Consider the following 22,675-nt stretch of genomic DNA (forward strand, 5'->3'; position numbering starts at 1 on the left):
GTATGGGGGAGGCTTGGGTTGTAGAAAAAGCCATACTCGCCCCTCGTCAATCTCTGTGTATAGGGAGGCTTGGGTTGTAGAAGAAGCCATACTCACCCCCCGTCAATCTCTGTGTATAGGGGAGGCTTGGGTGTAGAAGAAGCCATACTCGCCCCTCGTCAATCTCTGTGTATAGGGGAGGCTTGGGTGTAGAAGAAGCCATACTCACCCCTCGTCAATCTCTGTGTATGGGGGAGGCTTGGGTGTAGAAGAAGCCATACTCGCCCCTCGTCAATCTCTGTATATGGGGGAGGCTTGGGTTGTAGAAGAAGCCATACTCGCCCCTCGTTAATCTCTGTGTATGGGGGAGGCTTGGGTGTAGAAGAAGCCATACTCACCCCTCGTCAAGCTCTGTGTATAGGGGAGGCTTGGGTGTAGAAGAAGCCATACTCACCCCTCGTTAAGCTCTGTGTATAGGGGAGGCTTGGGTGTAGAAGAAGCCATACTCACCCCTCGTCAATCTCTGTGTATGGGGGAGGCTTGGGTTGTAGAAGAAGCTATACTCACCCCTCGTCAATCTCTGTGTATGGGGGAGGCTTGGGTTGTAGAAGAAGCCATACTCACCCTTCGTCAATCTCTGTATATGGGGGAGGCTTGGGTGTAGAAGAAGCCATACTCGCCCCTCGTCAATCTCTGTATATGGGGGAGGCTTGGGTGTAGAAGAAGCCATACTCGCCCCTCGTCAATCTCTGTATATGGGGGAGGCTTGGGTTGTAGAAGAAGCCATACTCGCCCCTCGTCAATCTCTGTGTATGGGGGAGGCTTGGGTGTAGAAGAAGCCATACTCGCCCCTCGTCAATCTCTGTATATGGGGGAGGCTTGGGTTGTAGAAGAAGCCATACTCGCCCCTCGTCAATCTCGGTGTATGGGGGAGGCTTGGGTTGTAGAAGAAGCCATACTCGCCCCTCGTCAATCTCTGTGTATGGGGGAGGCTTGGGTGTAGAAGAAGCCATACTCGCCCCTCGTCAATCTCTGTATATGGGGGAGGCTTGGGTTGTAGAAGAAGCCATACTCACCCCTCGTCAATCTCTGTATATGAGGGAGGCTTGGGTGTAGAAGAAGCCATACTCACCCCTCGTCAATCTCTGTGTATGGGGGAGGCTTGGGTGTAGAAGAAGCCATACTCACCCCTTGTCAATTTCTGTGTATGGGGAGGCTTGGGTTGTAGAAGAAGCCATACTCACCCCTCGTCAATCTCTGTGTATGGAGGAGGCTTGGGTGTAGAAGAAGCCATACTCGCCCCTCGTCAATCTCTCGCCGCTCCCGTTCTGACACCAGGTCTCTGCTGCTCTCTGCTTCTTGGTCCCGTCTTGACACACAGGAAATGCCTGCTCAGCCAATCACTGACTGAGGCGGGTCACTGCTGCGGCCGGTGATTGGCTGAGCAGGCATTTCCTGTGTGTCAAGACTGGACCAAGAAGCAGAGAGCAGCGGAGCCCTGGTAAGTGTCAGAATGGGAGGGGCGAGTATGGATTCCTTTACTATTTAGGCCTTTAGCAATAATTTTTACCTCCTGCACAACCCCTTTAAGAACACCCAGAGTGGGCCATTTGTATTTTCCAGCTCCCTGATGGTCCCTATTGGTTGGGAGCCGAATGCTCATTCACATGACCGGGTGTGTGCACGTGTCAATTCACTTGAATAGGCCGTCAATCCGCAATATACGGCATAAGATAGGACATGTCCCATCATCTGTGGTGTGGAGGCATGGACCAAAAATCCCACGGAGCGCTTCCCATCGGTGCCTTTGCACTGTATATTGAGGATTGTAGACCCCTTCAAGTCAATGTGTCCGCATCTGAGGGATTCTCATGGCTGCTGCCCATATATTGCGGAACCGCCGTTTGCGATCCGCAATACGGGCATGGACGGCCTACAGTCGTGTGAAAGGAAGACCACATACACGTGGATCCATACTAGGCTGTAGACATGCCATGTACCGCTGTATGGCACCCACCTGCCAAGGTTATAGATCCGATGGATCATTGGAAACCCAATATCATTTCTCATATCTGCCCTGTTTAAAGCCTCTCAGCCAATCAGAACCAAGAAGAGGTCACATGACACTTATTTGCAACCCTGTCCTGTCCACGTGGTCGTCGGGACACGGCTCCCCCACCTTCGAGCTTCCTGTCCGTCACCCCCGCAGGCCATGTAGAGGCTGCACCTACCAAGTTCATTTTTGACATGCCATCCTCTAGACCCCAGACTCGAACCTGGTGACAAATCCCTTTAAAATTTTGTCATCGTCTCTCTGCCTTCAGCCAACTCCATAATTAAGACGCAAACGGATAGCCAAAATATGGCCGTGTGATGAGCCCTTATGGAAAGGGTGGGACATGACTGTAACCACCTCATCCTTGGCTCAACTACAACTCCCACAATGCTCAGCGAGGAAGAAAGTTGATGAATGTAGTCACTACAACACAATAGTACGATTAGAGGCCATTATCACAAAATGGCAAACACACATTAGCCATAATCTGATCTTCCCTTTAGTATCTAACACAAATAACGTTATCACAGCGACACAAAGCCCCCCCCGCCCCCCATACAACACTGCCGCACCAAGGGGCCATAACGAGGCAACAATCAAGCCCACAACACAATGGCGATTACAAAAAGTGTGAAAAACCTGGGACATGACATCACCAGCGTCAATGATGACATCATCAGGTCAGATCAGTCCATCTATGGGACCACCACAGGGTAACCAAGAGCAGAACAGAAACCCCGTCCAGATTGGATCGAGCCCCAACTGCAAAGCATCATGGTCTGAAATTTCAGGACCATAAACATCACATTTTGCCATTTTTTTCTTCATCTAATAATTGTATCCCAGAAAAACTGGGGGCACATGGAGCTGCCCTTTAAGAGACGCCAAAGGTCATTCGATGGCTGAAAAATGGGTCACGGCTCGCTTCATCAAAAGGATAAGACGCAATGAAATGTAGGAGCAGCACGTATAACGACGAGGAGCCGCGGGCTTTCCCATCGCATGCATTGTGAGCGGCCGGACCGGGGCACGTATAGAATTTACACTGACGTCAGCGCAGGTAACACAATGCAGATGGAGAGGTCACACCCAGCATTGGTAATAACCCTCATCGTTGTGACAAAGTGGCGAGGACATACACGGGCCAAAAATAGAAAAAAAATGCTAAAAATTAAAATAATCGATGACTAAGGAGTGACGGCCGCGGGCTGCAGGCAATCCTGATGCTACAGGGAGCACTGATTGGTAATAGGCACTCTACCGACCGCTATGGCGGCAGCTTTCAGAATATTAGGCAATCGCTGGACAAGCAATTGCCCAACATTCGCCCTGTAAACACATGGAGGTCTATGGAGTGGTGAAGGGGCTGGGCGAGCCTTCTCTGGCCGCCATGCTCAATTTCTGCTGACCTTAAATGCAGTTTGGGAAGTGCTATGTAAGCGGTTTTCTGCCATCTTACTATGTAGACGGCTACCCCCGACTGTATCCCAGAGAGAGAAGGATGCAGAGGAATGCAGCGCGGCAGATGAAGAGGAGGCGCATCTGCTAAGTATTAACACAGGCTGTGATTTGTAGGGGGTGGGGGGCAGCGCGGCCCCTCCTGTGAACTCTGCTGAGTATAAACAAGAGCCCCTCTGCCTGCTCCAAAATATTAACCCCCTGGAGTCCACAACAAGGACAAAAACATACATAGATGTACCGGCACAATACACACATGTAACACATACATACACTATATATATATATATATTTCTACACATACTATACATATTGTATCAACAAACACAAGGTATACAGGCAACGATACACCCTACACACGTACATATAGTACCAGATGCCCCCCGGCCGCCATGTTGCTGGCAGTGTAGCCCGCTGTGCCGCCTGCGACTTGATCCCTTTAATGTGATCCATAAGCAGTGCGGGCGTGGCGTCTTGTGGACGGTTTTGGGAGCCCAGCAATGAATATACAGTATTATATCAATGAGCCGTCCTGCTACTTTGTCATAGACTTTCTTTGTCACCATTTGCAACATCTCTGCTTACTGTCGGCAAACAGGCACAACACTGTTTACACTGGTTGCAAAACGAATGTATACAAACATTGTATCACTGTAGGTAACAGTTATCAGCATGGAGTCCTGGACAGGAGTCAGAGGGTTACCTGCACTGATACACTGTAACAAACCTTCAGCTCAGAGGTCCCCCCTCAGGTACTAGGGGCTTGGTGTGACTCCTGTGCTCCCCCTATAGCTGTATTAGTCAGGATGAGTTATCAAGAATGTTCCCATTCACTGACAGCTAGCAGAGAACCTGATGATTAAACTGGATTTACATAATTAATGTCCGGGTTTAGGAAAATGTTGCGATAACGATTACGAAAAAGGCGATGGTGGCGTTGCTATGGGCGACCAGTGATTCTGCATCATTCCGGGTGGAATCTCCCGACTACTTCTCTCCAGATAGAAGTGACAGAACTTTCCGCCCGGCAGCTGACGCGCGGCGTGAGACGTCTTCTGCCGCTTATCTTTCCGTTTACGGGATCAGACGAGCGGTAAATAATTCAGCGCCAATCACACGGAAAAAAATAAATAATCTGACACCAAGAAATACACAGATAATTGTGACCGACGGCAGCACGCTGCAAGATACTGCCCCCAATATGGCTGCCACACAGCTTTCCTACAAATCTGTTATATAGTAATACAGCAACACACGGGAGGACGCTGGACTAGCGAGAAATTCCTTCCATCCGGCATCAGCCTGACAGTCTGATAATCCAGCACACAATATACCGTGGAGACGTCTCCAAAGGGACGGCAGCAGAATTTGGGATAACATTACATTTCGGGCTTTTATAGGTTCTCTACCGCTACACGTGATCTTTATAGACCGTTCTATGACCGTCCCATAATCCAGAATATTCAATAATCTCACACCTATCAAGATACAACTCAGGAGATCACAAAATAATCCAGAACATTTGATAATCTGGCATCTCTCAATATAATCTAGGAAATTCCCTAATCTGCACCCATCAAGAAATCAACCAGGACATATAATCTGGCACCTATCAATTAATAATCCAGAACATTTGATAATCTGGATACATAATCTAGTACCTTTCATCAATAATCCAGGACATTTGATAATCTGGCAGATATTAAGTCATAATCCAGGACATTTCACAATCAGGATACATAATCTGGTACCTTTCATCAATAATCCCGGACGTTTGATAATCTAGCACCTATCTAGAGATCAACCAGGACATTTGATAACCTGGCACCTCTCAGGTCCCACTGATTCTGGATTAGGCTACTCCCTTTCCGCTATTGAGATCCTTTATAGGATCTCAATAGCGGGGGAAACCGCTTCCGTTTTGTCCCCATTCATTGTCAGCAGCGTTTTTCTGTCCGTGATGTGGTGCGGACAGATCCGTTTTTCTCGGACACAATAGAAAACGGATTCGTCCCCCATTGGCTTTCAATGGTTTTAGAGACGGATCCGTCTTGGCTATAACGGATGCATGCGGTTGTATTATCAGAACGGAGGCGTTTTTGCGGATCCATGACGGATCCAGAGGACTGTCCTATCCCTGGCCTCAGCGTCCTTCCCATAGCTGGCATTCTGAGCTCCTCACGTGCAGTACGCCGTTATTCACACAGTAGGAGTGGAGCAGCTGCTGACACGTCGCTGTCACCCTGATGGCATCTCACCGTCCTCACAACAACAAATGCTGTAATTAAACCGTGGAAATAATTAAGACGGAACAAGAACCCTTCAGGGAGCCTCCGCCACCATTAGATTGGGGGGGGGGGGGGGGGGGGGGCTTTCTTCTCCGTCAGAATCTCCATGTCCAGGGGCTACAGTCTTTATGATGGAAACTTCTTCGCCTTTGAGAGAGAATTTGGAGTATTTGGCACCACTTATCATAACTGAAAGCCCCCATGGCCAGCTGTAAATGACACGTCGATGCAAAGGGTTAAACCCTGGACGTCTATTGTCTTTGGAAGATCCGGAGGAAGGAAAGTGAAGCGGGGGCCCAACCAGAGCCCACTGGGACTCTATTACTACTTTGTGACAACCCATATGGCGTGCATGGCAGCTCACAAAAGGTTATCCACCCAGCTTTCCTAGGCTCCTGAGTATTCTCCCTGCCTCCTTACACCTTATCCTTACTTCTGTATTAGCAGTGTCTCTGGTTAGCTATATGGACACCCAGCTTTCCCAGGCTCCTGAGTATTCTCCCTGCCTCCTTACTTCTTATCCTTACTTCTGTATTAGCAGTGTCTCTGGTTAGCTATATGGACACCCAGCTTTCCCAGGCTCCTGAGTATTCTCCCTGCCTCCTTACACCTTATCCTTACTTCTGTATTAGCAGTGTCTCTGGTTAGCTATATGGACACCCAGCTTTCCTAGGCTCCTGAGTATTCTCCCTGCCTCCTTACACCTTATCCTTACTTCTGTATTACCAGTGTCTCTGGTTATCTACATGGACACCCAGCTTTCCCAGGCTCCTGAGTATTCTCCCTGCCTCCTTACATCTTATCCTTACTTCTGTATTACCAGTGTCTCTGGTTATCTACATGGACACCCATCTTTCCCAGGCTCCTGAGTATTCTCCCTGCCTCCTTACGTCTGTATTAGCAGTGTCTCTGGTTAGCTATATGGACACCCAGCTTTCCCAGGCTCCTGAGTATTCTCCCTGCCTCCTTACGTCTGTATTAGCAGTGTCTCTGGTTAGCTATATGGACACCCATCTTTCCCAGGCTCCTGAGTATTCTCCCTGCCTCCTTACTTCTGTATTGCCAGTGTCTCTGGTTAGCTATATGGACACCCAGCTTTCCCAGGCTCCTGAGTATTCTCCCTGCCTCCTTACATCGTATCCTTACTTCTGTATTAGCAGTGTCTCTGGTTATCTAAGGACACTCAGCTTTCCCAGGCTCCTGAGTATTTTCCCTGCCTCCTTACTTCTGTATTAGCAGTGTCTCTGGTTAGCTATATGGACTCCCAGCTTTCCCAGGCTCCTGAATGGCCAGACTAGTTCTGTAATGAGACCACCTCCGGCGCCGTCACCTGGCAGATTTGTCATTTAGGACAGTCATGACGGCCCTACTGATGGTCACCCAGCATTTTTAGAAACAGATATAAAGGATTGCGGGGCATCATCTACCATGTATGCGGCTCTACAGTAAACACTCAGACCCCAGGTAACAATGCTGCACCCATTTGTGTATTCTGCAGAGGTCTGGCATTATCATGGAAATGGTACCACAAGCGCCGCCCCCGCCCCGGCACCATCCCCGGCCTGTTCCCTCCACACTTTGATCATCTAATCCCTTTCCCAGTCCAGATCCTTTGGAAGCAGAAACTTTGCCCAATAAACCGATCCCTGAGAACCTGAAGTGGTTTTTCCATCCACCGTAATCCACTGATGATTAAAATTCCATCTGCGGCCGCTCACCTCTGGGCACCACTGCCAAGACAAACCACGCCGGCCCGGGGGCACTCATTTAACCCTTTACAAACTAGTGCAAAATCAGTTTGCGATGATGGTATGTGCAGAGGTATGGCGCCCGCTTACTGTCTGGACACACGTGCGTTCCGCAGATTCAGCTAATCTGATTCCGAGTCACGTAAATAAGTCACAATCAGCGGATAATGAGAAGTTCTGCAACTTTTCTAATAGACTGTTTCCTCATCACTTTCAAGATCTCTGCTGGCGGTCAGTGAACGGCTTTGGGGTCTCGTTACACCTGGTGTAATTTTATGTTGTAGGCGGATCAGCGCATCTCACATGGGGCTTTTGACGTGGACTTGGATGCGAATTTGCCGTAGGAGTACTGCAGGATTGCTGCGTATTTCAGCCTCGCAAGGCAAGTCGCAGCAATTCTGCATGTAAATCCTGCCGATTTGTCTGCGGAGGAGAACGTGAAGGGATCCTTAGGGTAGGATCACATTTGTGTTTAAAGGATCTGACAGAGAACAGCCTGCCGGAATTCACCGGATCTAGCCTAGCTGGATACTGCCGTTCACCGCCGGACGCCACTGACTTTAATGGGATCCGGCAGGGATGGGGCCACTTTCCAGTGAAATGCTGGCTTTCAGCTGGACAGGAATCGTTGCATGCAACCAGCACTTATGCCGGAAAGCGGCCGGATCCCATTACAATCAATGGAGTCCGCCAGTGAACATTGATATCCAGCTAGGCCGCATCCGTTAAACGCAAATGTGAACTTACTCTAAGGGCTCATGTACACGAACGTTGTTTGGGTCCGCATCCGAGCCACATTTTTTGCGGACAAGAATAGGCTTTTCTATTATGGTCGACCCATTCCGTTCTGCAAACTACAGAACGCACGCGGGAGGGATCCGCGTGTGTCCGAGCTCTAAGGGTATGTTCAGATGGAGGATTTTGTCTGTGCTGTGTTCTCATGCAGACCCGCTCTAGGTTTAGCGCCATCGGCTTTGCGAGGAGTCCGCTCGGTAACCGCACCATGAATGGACCTGGCCATTCTTAGGGCTCATGCACATGAACCTATTTTCTTTCCGTGTCCATTCTGTTTTTATTTGCGGACCGTATGCGGAAACATTCATTTCAATGGGTCCGCAAAAAAAAACTGAAGGTACGTGTGCATTCCGTTTCCGTATGTCCGCATGTTCTATTATTGTCCGCATTACGGATAAGGATAGGACTGTGAGGGGCCAGCTGTTCCATTCCGCAAAATACAAAATGCACACGGACATCATCAGTATTTTTTGCGGATTCGTTTTTTGCGGACCGCAAAATACATACGGTCGTGTGCATGAGGCCTAAGCGTGGTCTTGAAAAACATTTAGAAAAAATCCTCATCCTGAACTGCGGCGCAAACTCCCATCAAAAACAATTTGAGGTGGTGTCGACCTGGTTTTTCGACACCGAAACCCATCTGAACATATCCTAAGACTATGGTCACACGCTGCAGATATAAATCTTAGGCTGCGGGTGCATAGGATGATAAGTCGCTCCTTAGGGTAATGAAAATCGTATCTATTGTGCTGGTTCTGTACTGGTTAGCCTGGGAAACTGGAACCCATTCTTAGGCCTCATGCACACGGCCGTTGTTTTGGTCCGCATCTGAGCCGCAGTTTTTGCGGCTCGGATGCGGACCCATCCACTCCAATGGGGCCGCAAAAGATGCGGACAGCACTCCGTGTGCTGTCCGCATCCATTGCTCCATTCGGTGGTCCGCAAAAAAAAAATATAACCTGTCCTATACTTGTCCGCGCTTTGTGGACAAGAATAGGCAGTTATATTAAAGGCGTCCCTGTGCAAATTGGGGAACGCACAGGGACGCCATCCGTGTTTTGCGGACCGCAAAACACACAACGGCCGTGTGCATGAGCCTTACAGAGCTGCAGTTTGTTACCATGTATCAGTATAGATGGGATCTGTCGGCCTGGAGAGAGGCATGTTTACTCCTGAACTGATACACTGTAACAAGCCATCAGCTAGGACAATACAGGTTATTGACCCATCACTGACAGCAAGCAGAGCTCTTGAAACAATGAAGAACTGTAAGCCAAAGTACGTTCAAAAACTGCAGAACTTCTCATTGTATGGTAAATAAGATGGACTCTATGACGGGGTCTTGTATTCGATAGTGAAGTAAATAGAAAGTCTCACCTCCAAGGGGGGCAGATCAGGGTCGAGCTGAGTGAAACTGCTGAGGACTACAGGACTGCTGTCCCCGGCCACCTCCAGCTTCACCCCATCCCAGAGACTTCTCATCTTCCTGGAGCCATCGAACATCTTTTCTGGGGTGCTGGTTTTGTCATGATGAGGCTCCAGCAACATTAGGAAAATCATAGGGGCCGCTTGTCAGTTCAGCATTTCTATGGGGTAGAGCTGGGATCCAGGACCCTCCCAGGTTAGGGAGGGGGGGGGTTACTGGAGCTGTGGCCCCATATTCTGGCTGCAGGATCCTATCCCTGCGATCTTCTGAAACCAGATCCTCTGTCCTGTGCCGAGACTTTGTATCCCTTGGGTTTTAGAAGGTTCTTCTAGGCTTGTAATATCCTCTGTGATGATACAATGTATCCCCTGGCGTGACTGCAATACATCCACTGCGGTACTGGGATCCTCCTATGATACAATGTATCCACAGCTCTGAAGGGAGTTGTGATCTTCTGTGATGGGACTTGATACAATGTATCTTCTGTTCTTGGATCCCGTTTATACAATGTATCCGCGTTCAGCTCCTGATACAATGTAGCCACTGCCGTGTGTCCTCCTGCCCTGCGCTCTCTTCTCCTCTGCCTGGGCTGCAGGATTTCCAGGGCTGTGGGTTTTGCCATTCACGCTCTGAACACTCCCACACAGTGATGTAAGAAAACATGTCCTCACCCTCTGATATGCAAACAAGGAACCCGGCTCAGCGGGTGAGAAAACCTGGCCTGGATCCGCCTGTCACTGGGCTGGAGGGAGCGCTGCATCAGGTTTTATGCGTCACAATAAAAAGATCCGCAGCTTTCTAAGAGGGACAGTCTAAGGGCCAGTTCACACAGAGATTGGCACTGATTATGGAGCGTTTCTGCCTCAATATCACCTCACAGCAGCCTCTCATCAGATTCCGGTACGCAGCGCTATGTTTTTAGGCTACTTTCACACTTGCGGCAGAGTGATCCGGCAAACGGACAGCATTTGTAGACGGATCCGGATGCGGAGCCGTCTTACAAATGCATTGCAAAAACGGATCCGTCTCTCCAGATGCATCCGGAGAAACAGATCCGTTATATATATTTTGTTCACATTTTTACCGGTCTGCGCATGGACGGATCCGGCATTGCGGTATTTTTAATCCGGCACTAATACATTTCAATGTAAATTAATGCTGGCATTCCGGCAACTGATCCGGAATTTTGGACGGAGATAATACCGCCGCACGCTGCGGTATTTCCTCCGTCCAAAAAGCTGTTCAGTGACTGAACTGAAGACGTCCTGAACGGATCGCTCTCCATTCAGAATCCATGGGGATAAAACTGATCCGTTCTTTTCCGGTATTGAGCCCCTAGGACGGAACTCAGCGTCGGAAAAGAAAAAGGCAAGTGTGAAAGCACCCTTACACATGTAAAAAAAAGAAGCTTGGAAAAAAAGCAGCGTGCCCTATCTTGGGGCAGAATCGGTGCTGAATCTCCCAATGAAATGGATAGGGAGCATTAAAAAAAACAGTTCATGCCTTGTTTTGTGCGATTTTTGGCACAGGTCCGCGTCAAAAACCTCAAGCTGAAAATGCAGCTTTGTACTGAAGTGAACACTCATTGGGGTAAAAAAAAATAATATTATTTTTAAAGTGTGTTTTTCAAACTGGCCCTTAACATATATATATATATAAAATAAAAAAAACATTGGCGTGAAATGCGCCAAATTTACTAAAAGGCGCACACCTCAAAAAATAAATCAACTTTTTCCTAAATTCAGAAAATGAATTCGCAGGTGGAGATTTGTGCCACAATTTGCACCACTTTCTGGGTCTAGCGTTAATAAAGGCTTTAGGCCACGCCCTTTCTGATAAACCACACCCACTGCATCAACATGTTGAGATGGCGGGGTAAATGGCATCATACTTGCGCAATTTGTGTGGTTTTTTTTTGCGTAAACTGCAACTTTTTGCTGAAAACTGGGTAATATAATAAATATAGCCCTATTGTGTCTCAATTCTTGATGATTTTCTATATCTCTGCTTCATGTCAGTGAATAGCAACAGCTCAGCTTGCCTGCACTGATACGGTCAGGACAGAGTTTTCCCCATCTTATCACTAGGATATATTGTCACTTTCTGATTGGTGAGGGGTCCAATCAAACCTGAGAATTTAGGGGCCCCACCCCAGCAATGTTTCAGCACTGCGGACCCCTCATTCTTTCCCCCCTGCTACCCTGCTGTGGAAGGAGCTGCAGCTCCCCTGCGGAGTGAGTGGCCGGTGCGCCGTCGTGCAGGGGCAGCAGTCCGAAATTTGAGCTGCAGCCCCTTCATTTTCTGAGGTCCCAGAAGCAGAACCCTGACTGATAACGACGTACACCAGAAAAATAAGGCCCCTTTAAGGCCTCCTGCACACTGTGCGGAGAACCTGCAGTTTTTCAGAGCGGATTCTCACGAGGATAAACTGCGACGTAATACATTACCAGCAAAATGTATGAGATTAGACCAATCCCAAGTACCATTTCTGCGGATTTCACCCTTTTCAATGCAAGGGTGAGATCTGCAGCAAAACTGCATCAAATCCGTAAGTAACACATGGTCTTCGCTGCGGAAACGCACAAAAAATCTGCACGGAATTTCTGAAGGACAGTCTGCACACGTGTACAGGAAGCCTTAGGGCTCATGCACACAAACTTATTATTTGTCCGTTTTTAGTTTTTTTGTGGACCCGCAGGAAAAAAATTAAGAAAACGGAAATGACTACGCGTGCGTTCTGTGTCTGTATGTCCATCGTTCCGCCTAAAAATAAAACATGTCCTATTATTGTCCGCGTTACGGACAAGGATAGGACTGTTCCATTAGGGGCCGACCTTGACGCAAAATGTGGAATGAACATGGCCGGTGTCCGTGTTTTGCAGATCTGCAATTTGCGGACTGCAAAACACCAACGGTCGCGTGCATGAGCCCTAAGGGTGGGACTAGACGCCGACTTTGGGGGCCGCGCTGCTTAAATCATATCTAATGAGTTGAAATCCAGCAGGTTTGGGTTTCTGCCGCATTCGCCATCATTACTCACACTTTTAGCGACATTGTCCAGCAGCCAAAGTCGCCTTAAAATCAGAGGATTGGGAAACGTGGCTACTGAATCTCGAGCATGCTAGAATCCAGCAGCACGCACTCGTTGACGTACTGCCACGTTATGTCCCACTTCTACCGTGGCGGGGGTCAGTTCTCTTTCGCCGCGGGCGCCCTTCGCTCTCCTGCCCTGGAGCTGCTCTCAATTCATCACTCCCTGCACAATGAGAGGAAACATAATCCGCCCGTCACTTATTTTCTAAGCTGATAATTGCCGACAATTCGATTTTCGAATGACTCCACGGAACGGATTCATCACTCTGACGGCTGCATCGCTCCATGATTAACCGCGTTGGCCATCATCATTTCATCCGCGATTATTGCTAGCAGTTACCGCTCGTAGACGGAAGAAGCCCCCCTTCCCCCAATAAAATGTTTAGGGCAGGGATGCTTAACCTGCGGCCCTCCAGCTGTTGCAAATCTACAACTCCCACCATGTCCTTCTGTAAGACGATAGCTGTAGGCTGTCATGGAATGATGGGAGTTGTAGTTTTGCAACAGCTGGAGGGCCGCAGGTTGAGCATGCCTACTGTAGGCTATCCAGTTTCACAACAGCTGGAGGGCCGCAGGTTGGCCATGCCTGGTTTAAGGGGTCTGATATCGTTACTCTTTAGAGATAAGTGGCACAAGAGATACCTGGCAGCTGCTTATCTCCATTGCTATGATCTCTGCAGAGCTAACATGCAGGTTATTGCACACCAGGAAATGAATGGAGGAGTAACTGAGGGTCCTCGCTAGGCAGTGAGGGGGTGTCTTTGGAGGCAGGGATGTGATGATGTGACTATGGGGGGGATCGGGATGGGGCAGTTGGCTTTCACTATGCCTGATCCTGAGCCACCGCCAGGAGGTGTCCTGCTACCTGTAGACCCTGGGGCAGAGCTGGAGCTGTACATGGGCCCCTGGCAGTGTTATCCACATAGCCCCCACATCCTGCGCTTTCCCCTATGTTCAGGCCACGTGCACACCTGGGACTATTACAAGTTTTTGGAGACTTGGAGGAAGCCCTGTCTCCTCCATCAGATGCCTCCCTGGCCAGAACCGAATCTCCAGATCATCATTTACTACTGAAGTATCGGATCACAGACCTCAGCCCTCTGCCCAGATGTTACTTATTAGGGCGAAGGGTTTCTCGCTTGCACCAGATGTTACAGGATCCGTCAACAGGAACGCTTTCTGTAACATGTCAGCAGTTCCAGCTGGAGAGCCAGTAAAGCGCCGCAGAGAGATTTTGGGTTTTAAGTCCATTTCCTCGCTGTTTCCGAGAAGTGCTGAGCTGTCGCCCTGCGGTCTTCTGCTGAGGAATGTGGACAAAACAGGAAGTTCATGGGAAAGGAGCCGGAGATCGCGGCCAATGGGACGGCAGCATTTCACTGCACCCGTGGTTCTGCTGACTCCGCAGGATTCCCATCATTCTGGTACACGGCCGGAATAATACACAACATGAAACCCGCCGTTCTGGGCGATTCTCCATCACGGGGGGAGCGGCGGAAAATGATCAGAATACGATGAGGTCGCTGAGATGTTCCTCCTATGACAGATTTATACTTTTCTATCACGCAATATCCGTTCCGTGACCCAGAATATTTTATCAAAAACAAGGACGTAACTAAAGTCCTGTGGACCCCACATCGGATTGTAACCTGACCGTACATACCGCCATAGACCTCCACATAATACCGCCATAAACAGTCCACATAATAATAGTTTGCATCACCACATAATACCACTATATAGAGCCATATAATACTTTCAGATGAATGTACAACTGCTGGGGGGGTTTGTCCGCTGGGACCCCACTGATCACCTCCTGTATGAATGGACCGGGACACAACGGGGACTGTATAGTGCAGCACTCACCTGTCTCCGTCAGTCCCATAGAAGTGAATGCCCCCCCCCCCCCCCCCCATGCAGACAGCGGACCCCTGCTCCTCGTAGCACCCAGAGATCATACATTTATCACCTACTGATAAATGTTGTTGAAGGGCCAATCCCTTAAGGGTATGACCACAGACTGTGGACGCAGCTGGCTCTTGTGTAGTTGGACTGCATTGTTAATAGCCGCATGGCACCTTCAATATCACGCGGCCATTAACAATGCAGACCGACTAAACATTGTAGGTTTCACTAGTCGACCCATACGGCCGGACGGTACGCAGCCACAGCCTGGCAGATACATTACCGCACCACGTGGTCCGACCACGTGGTAGGGCTGAAAACACACGGGCAGTTTTTGAGCTAACACTAAAAGTGAAGCCGGCAAGAAGAAGAAGAAGAAGCAGCGCTGCCGTCACAGGTCACAGTCCAGGCTCTCGGCTCCCCAAAAACTGCATTTGTATTTCCAGCCTTAAAGGGATTGTCCAGGGTTAGAAAACACATGACTTGTGGGCCCTTACAATCCCTTATTAATTATGGGCCCTTACACTAGATTGTAGTGCATGCCCATTCCCTGACACGCTCCCCTATGGTCAGGTTAATCAGACGGCCCAAGGCCCTAGGAGAAAAATGCATCCTTACAAGGCCGTATATTAAAGGCGATAATTAACCCCTGCCAACACGCCCTTTTACAGCAGCTATTAAGGAGCCAAAAGCCGCCAAACACAAACGAGATAAACCTTGGCTGGCAGCTATATCTCCCAATTCAACCATACACATACATGCTGAGTTTGGCCGAGCCTGCGATCCACCCGTACACATGCATGCTCGGTTTGGCCGAGCCTGCAATCCACCCGTACACATGCATGCTCGGTTTGGCCGAGCCTGCAATCCACCCGTACACATGCATGCTCGGCTTGGCTCAGAATGGGAGAGGCAAAATAGTCGCTGCCCAGACACCTTGGAGAAAAAAAAAAAAAGAAGTTCGGGGTGTCCTATTATGACGAGTCGACGACACAAAACGTAATTTTTTTTTTTACCTCAAGTTTTTTTTTATTGTGCAAAAGTAATAAAACTTAATTGAGATGGAAATACTGATATTTTTCCCATCCCCCCGAAACAAGAAAAAAATATTTAAAAAGTTGGGTTGTAAAAAATAAAAAAAACTTTGCCGGGGCATTAGGACCTTGGATGCCTGAGAGGGGAGCAGCTAATCCTTTATTTTACATTTATTTGCATTAGGCCTCATGCACACGACCGTTGTTTTATTCCGTGTCCGTTGCGCCGTTTTTCGTGATTTTGTGGGTCCATTGAAAACTCGGCTAATGCACCGTTTGCCATCCGCGTCCGTGATACGTGGTTCCAATCCGTCAAAAAAAATATAACCTGTCCTATTATTTTCGCGGAAAACAGTTCGCGGACCCATTCAAGTGAATGGGACCGCTAAAAAACGCAGAGGCACACAAGATTGTCATCCGCGTGTCCGTTTTTTTACTATCATTTGCATGGCAAACCTGTCTTAGACTTTTTTTTACATTCCTTTATGTCTGGTGATCCTCCAAAAATAAAGGAAGACAAACGGAAACAAAAACGGAAATAGATAACATTTTCTGATGCGTGATGTGAACGCATAGCGCCCGCACTGAATCCTGACCCATTCATTTCAATGGGGCTGTTCACATGAGCAGTTTTTTTCACCCATCAGTTCTGCGTTGCGTGAAAAACGTAGCATGTTCTATATTCTGCGTTTTTCACGCAGCCCTGGCCCCATAGAAGTGAATGGGGCTTCGGTGAAAAAAAGCATCGCATCCGGAAGCAAGTGCGTTTTTCACGGATGGTTGCTAGGAGATGTTGTTTGTAAACCTTCAGTTTTTTATCACGCGCGTGAAAAACGCATCAAAACGCATTGCCCCCGCGCGGAAAAAACTTAACCACTGAACTCAATCGCAGACAAAACTGACTGAACTTGCTTGCAAAATGGAGCGAGTTTCACTGAACGCATCCGGAGCCGATCTGGACCTAATCCGTATCCTTTGTGTGAAAGAGGCCTTTTCTTTCTGACTACAATGGGAGCCGTTTCGGTGATCACCTTCAGGAGACTAATTAGCAGCGGGAGGCCCGGGGGCGACACGTCTACATGCTCGGCAGCACATACAGAGACAAAGCACAACAACAACAACAAGGGCCGCAGGGTTATGGTGGTGTCCTGCTGGGGAGGGGGGTCTTCTAAGATGGAAGTGGTCTTACTGGGACGCCGAGTACTGTAGATCATCGGTGGCACTGGAGGACGATTATAATCTCCTAGAAGATGCAGACAGACACGCCACCAGAATAAATGGAAGTCGAGGTGAGCAACAGTCATGTAAAAATAATCCAAAAAACTGTAAAAAAAATAAAATAAAAATATATATAAAAACATTAAAAAAAAAGATAATAAATACTATAATATATAATAATATCCAATAGTTTTCCTGCACAAGACTGACATATAAGCACGTCTCCTGGAGCTGGGCTGGTCGCGGCGTGCTGTGGCTCCTCCGCTAATCAGTGGGGTGCCGAATCATCTATACCAGACCTGGAAAACCATTTTAACCCCTTTACTGTCCTAGACCACCAGGGATGCAGACGCTGCTAGACCTGGATGCGGGGATTATTTTTAGCGCTTTACTGGAAACCAAGACAAACGCGGGGAGAAGGTACAGGCTCCATGCAGAGGTGGTCCTTGGTCCGATTTGAACCGAGGACCCCCTGCTAATTACTGAGCCACCGTGCTGCCCGTATACATCGCATTATATTCGTTTGCTGTGGTTCTGTCCCGTCCGGCCTACAGGGATCAGCGCCCAGGTCCCGAACTGCCCGCTCACTGCCTACACTGGCTTAGGCCTCATCACGTGCCATATGAATGTACATTCGCCACCTGTAGGTTATAATTTTGCTGCTACTTAAAAGACCCCCAGACATAAAATACAGCAAATATGGCCGCCGTCCAGTAACAGGACTCCCCTGACGATTCCTCCCCTCAGCTCATCAGGACACAATGTCCCTTTTATTAGTCGCCAATAACCATTCATGACACTGATGACGCCAGCCCCCCTCCATTGTCCGGACCGCTACGGCCATGCATGATAACGCCATCATCCACCTGGAAAGTTTGGTTTTGTCCATTCCTTATCAGCACAAAGAACAATGAGCCAATTAACGGATATAAAGTACAAAGTAATTCATTCTCATTGATTAAAATCTAATTACATGAAAGTCACTATACAAATAATACCGCCATGAAGTGCACACATAATTATACTATGGAATGAAATAGCGCTATAGAAGACTTAAATACTGCCATGAAGTGCACATATAATTACATATAGAAAGAACAGCAGCACTACATAGTACCCAAATACCGCCATAAAGTTCATGCATAATTATACTATAGAACAAAATGACAGCACTATACGGGACTCAAATAATACCGCCATATAGTGCACACATAATTATACTAGAGAATGAAATAACAGGACCCAAATAATACCGCCATAAAGTGCATGTATAATGATACTAGAGATTGAAATAACAGTGCTATATAGAGGGAGATTTATCAAAACTGGTGTAAAGTAGACCTGGCTTAGTTGCCCATAGCAACCACTCAGATGCCACCTTTTCATTTTTCAGAGCTCCTTTGGAAAATAAAAGGTGAAATCTGATTGGCTGCTATGGGCAACTAAGCCAGTTCTACTTTACACCAGTTTTGATAAATCTCCCCCATAGTACCCAAATAATACCGCCATAAAGTGCATGCATGATTATACTATAGAATGAGAAAACACAGCTATATAGTACTCAAATAATACCGCAATAAAGTGCACACATAATTATACTATAGAATGAAATAACAGCGATATATAGGACCCAAATAATACCGCCATAAAAACCCTGAATAAAAAAGCTCCTACAGCCACGAAGGCTGCTAGAAATATTCCACCAGGGAGCGGGACATTGTTAGAGGCTTATAAATGGGGTCCTAGGACAGTTGCCCCCTATTATAGTGTGGCTTATAAATTAGGATTGGTTGGCAAACCCTATAAGGCAGCCATATTGGTTGTCACGCAGCCGGACAGATGAGGACGGCTCCAGGACATGTACGATGTTGGCCCCCACTGACTTATAATAGGGATCCAACAGTCTGACGGGATCACACGGATACATAAAACCGAGGGATGGACAGCGCGGCTAGTCCGCTGGTGATGGGTGCACGTCTCCTGGGAAAGTGGCGAGTTTTCCCTCTGATAATCGGATAATCCAGCCGAAACGTTGCATCTGGATTAAAACCAACTCATATGGGATGTGCCGTCTCCACAGTCCTTTTTCTCCATTGGATTATCCGCCTGTCCTTACACCACACAGATCTCCCTCCTCGAAGGCCACGCTGAGGTATCTGGGGACACAGCGCGTCACAGCTGGAAACAGGCACCGCTGGTTTCTCACGTGTGCGGACATGACCGTTTATCCCGGCTGTCAGCGCCAACCTGAGTCAGCGCAACGTGAAATTCCAGAGAGAGTGAAATCACCGCCGTTATCACCGGCTCATACAGATCCGCGCGTCCTCAGTTCACATCCCTAATTGTAACGGATTGGGTCGCTCCTCACCCGGGGCCGTTGAGCGTCCCGCTGGGATATTTTTGCTTCCATTTATGCAGACGACTGGCAACAAGTAAATGCAGAAAATAGAACACAAAGTAGCAATCAAGGGGCCACAAAGACAGATGGGGCCCCAGCAGAAGCGGATTTAATCCCCCGCGATCCCTCCACCCTGGAGGAATGCTCCTGCCCCTGTTACCCCCTAGGCTCGGCCCTCTCTCTATCACATGTATCCTTTTGTGCATGCATGCGTAGATTTTTGGCGGACACACGGACTGCAGAAAATCACGGAAATGTGGACAGTATGCTGTCCATAAAAAAAGCGGACAGCACGCGTCCATGAGAGGCGGACGAGGCCTAAGGCATTATGACAACCATGCGACTTAATAAGATATAGGTTGTCAATATGAGACCACACCTTTAAAGCGGTTGTTCGACTCGACAAAATAAGAAAAGGTTGCAGTACATGCTACTGACCTCATTACTGAGGCCACTGATTGGCTGCAGTGGTCACGTGCTAGCAGCTTGTAAATGAAGATTGGCGGGAGCGGCTGCGCTGGATTGGTGGTGGTTTGAGAGCTGTTTTTATTAGCGTGTTTGCTGCTTTAATATTGTGCCTGTCTCCAGATCCATTCTTAGCGCAGTCGGCGGGGAGTTGGGGTCTCTTAATGAGCCACGGCTGGCCTCCTTGCTCACAGGATCACCATGGGTCCCGGATAATGGACCACCTGTCGCCTGACGTGTCTAGGAGTCACATTTCACATAAGTTTGCTAGGGAGTGAGGCCTCATGCAGACGACTGTATCCGTTTTGCGGTCTGTGTGCCATCCCCATTTTCATTGGCGGACTCATTGACCTCGATTGGTCCGTGGTCTGTAATTGGTGGATGATTTGTGTGCTCTCTGCCTCCACAAATAGATAGAAAATGTCCTATACTTGTCAATAGGTCCGCAAAAAATGCAGACGCAACACGGCCGGTTTCCGTATTTAGTGGATCCGTGATTTGCGGACTGCCGAACGGATACGGTCATGTGCGTTAGGCCTTACCCTGTATTTACCAAAGGAAACAAACCTAGGTAGTGTCATTACTGCTGAATATTACCGAGACTGGTGAGGCCTATAACTGACCGGCAGCACGTGCCCGTGTCAGTGTGTTCCACATCAGGACGGCATTAACACCGTCCTATAGCAGCTCACGGACACCTGTAGTGGTTGCTCAGAAACTACAGCTCCCAGCATGCCCTGACGGCTGGAGAGCCCCAGGCTGCTGCAAAATAACGTGACTCAGTGTCTGAATGATCAGCAGTCACCCATTATCTTCTCAAGGTGGGATATCTGGCCTTATTCCTGGCAGGGGGCATGCCCTCGGGGCGGATAATCTGCGAGAGGGTCTGAGTAACGAAAGCTTCGCCACTGCCAGGAACCTCTGATCCTCCCCAATGAGCGCCGGTAAATCATCTGCGTATCATGAAGGGCGACCATCGCCACCACTCTCCCCCCTGGCGAAACAGAGGACCCGACCCCCCCCCCCCACAGGGTGTATAAAAATGGGTTTTCTAAACTGGACCCCCCCCCCCACCTTTTTCATACAAGCTGAGCTTCTCTACAGCGAGGACTCCTCAGTCAGCAGGATTCAGCTATTACATAATCGAGGACTTTTACAAGACTCTATTCTGGGAATACGAGGGCCGTGAAGTGGGAAACGGTAGACAAGCGGCAATCACCAAGAAGTGTCCGGAAATCAGTGGCGCCCAGGTGGCGCAGTGAAGAGGGAGAGTGTTACGACACAAGGAGAATTCCTGCCGACACAAGGAGCACTTCACCCCAAAAAGCAAACGAATGCAAGTGTCTGAGGTCACAGCTTGTTCCAATTCTGTCTCTAGGGAAAGCGCCCAATATGGCCGCCGTTACAGCTCCCAAATAGGTGCACAATTTTGTAGCAAAAAAGGAGGAGCCGCATAGTCATTAAAAGGGGTTGTCCGACAAAAAATATTTAGCCGTTTTCATACTTTTGAAATTGCATGTAATTAAAAAATGTTGTATAGCCGCTGAGTTATCCAATAAAATGCATCTGTATAGCGCCACCTGCTGTTTGTTTCTATTCCCTATTTCAGAGGTGCATTGTGGGAAAGTCAGATCTCAGTTATCCAATGAGGGCTCAGCAGCTGGGTCACATGTCTGACAGCAGGGTGGAGCTCAGCGGAGGTCTGTTTCTAAAGGCAACCAGCAGGGTTGTGAACGCGGTTACCTATACGAATAGAGGAAAATACACAAAATAAGGCTACATGCACACGACCGTATGTGTTTTGCGGTCCGCAAATTGCGTATCTGCAAAAAAAAAAAACCAGCCGTATGCCATCCGTTTTTTTTTGCGGATCCATCGTAACAATGCCTAAAACGGAGAATAGGAAATTTTTTGCAGATCCATTGAAATGAATGGTTCCGTATACGGTCCGTATATGGAACACAAAAACCGGAACGGAAACGAAAAAAAAAAAAAAAAAAGTGTGTGCAAGAGGCCTAAGGGCTCATTCACACGAACAAGCTGTAGACAGAAAAATTGCGGTCCGCAATGCACAGGCACCGTTCGTGGGGCAGTCGCATGGGGATCGCAGACACATTCACTTGAACGGGTCCGCGATCCTTCTGTTCCGCAAAAAGATAGAGCATGTTATATCTTTTTGCGGTGCGGAAGCACGGAACGAAACCCCAGAAAGCACTCCGTAGTTGCAGTAGTGTTCCGTTCTTCTGTTCCACATCTCCGGATTTGCGGACCCATTGAAATGAATGGGTCCGCATCCGTGATGCGGAATGGCTACAGAACAGTGCCCGTGTATTGCGGATCCGAAAATGCGGTCCGCAATACGGCAACGGGCATCACACGTTCGTGTGAACGAGCCCTTAGGCCTCTTGCACACGAATGGGTTTTTTTCCCCCGTTTCTGCGGATTCCGTTTGCGTTTTATATGCGGAAATATTCATTTCAATGGTTCCGGAAAAAAAACTAAAAGAAATAATGAATGTGCTCCGTATGTATTCCGTTTCCGTATTTCCGTTCTGCTGAAAGATAGAACTTGTCCTATTATTGCCCGCAAATAACGATTCGTGGCTCCATTCAAGTCAATGGGTCCGCAAAAAATACGGAATGCATACGGAACACATCCTTATGTCATCCGTTTTTTGCGGATCCACGCTCACTTTGCCCATGTGTATACCGTATAAACACATTACTGTACATTATATTAATGATTAAAAATGTTATGTTTCTGTTTGCTATCCGCAAACAACGGATCGCATACGGAAACCATACAGAGACTTTTT

The 22,675-nt window shown here is 48.3% G+C and overlaps 1 protein-coding gene across 6 annotated transcripts in view; it reads right to left on the reverse strand.

Moving 5' to 3' along the window:
• The window catches only part of RALGDS (ral guanine nucleotide dissociation stimulator), a 107,441-nt gene that overhangs the window by 25,037 nt on the left and 59,729 nt on the right, over positions 1 to 22,675 (reverse strand). For 2 of the 6 annotated variants that reach the window (XM_040406155.1, XM_040406154.1), the window contains exon 1: positions 9,702 to 10,357. The exons of the other annotated variants lie outside the window; for them this stretch is intronic. In XM_040406155.1, the coding sequence (XP_040262089.1) occupies positions 9,702 to 9,884 (183 nt within the window). In that variant the 5' untranslated portion in view covers positions 9,885 to 10,357. Of the gene's footprint in view, positions 1 to 9,701; positions 10,358 to 22,675 lie in introns of those variants that run through there. 6 annotated transcript variants of the gene reach the window in all.

This window comes from Bufo bufo, chromosome 8, assembly GCF_905171765.1.
Source record: "Bufo bufo chromosome 8, aBufBuf1.1, whole genome shotgun sequence".
Taxonomy (NCBI): domain Eukaryota; kingdom Metazoa; phylum Chordata; class Amphibia; order Anura; family Bufonidae; genus Bufo; species Bufo bufo.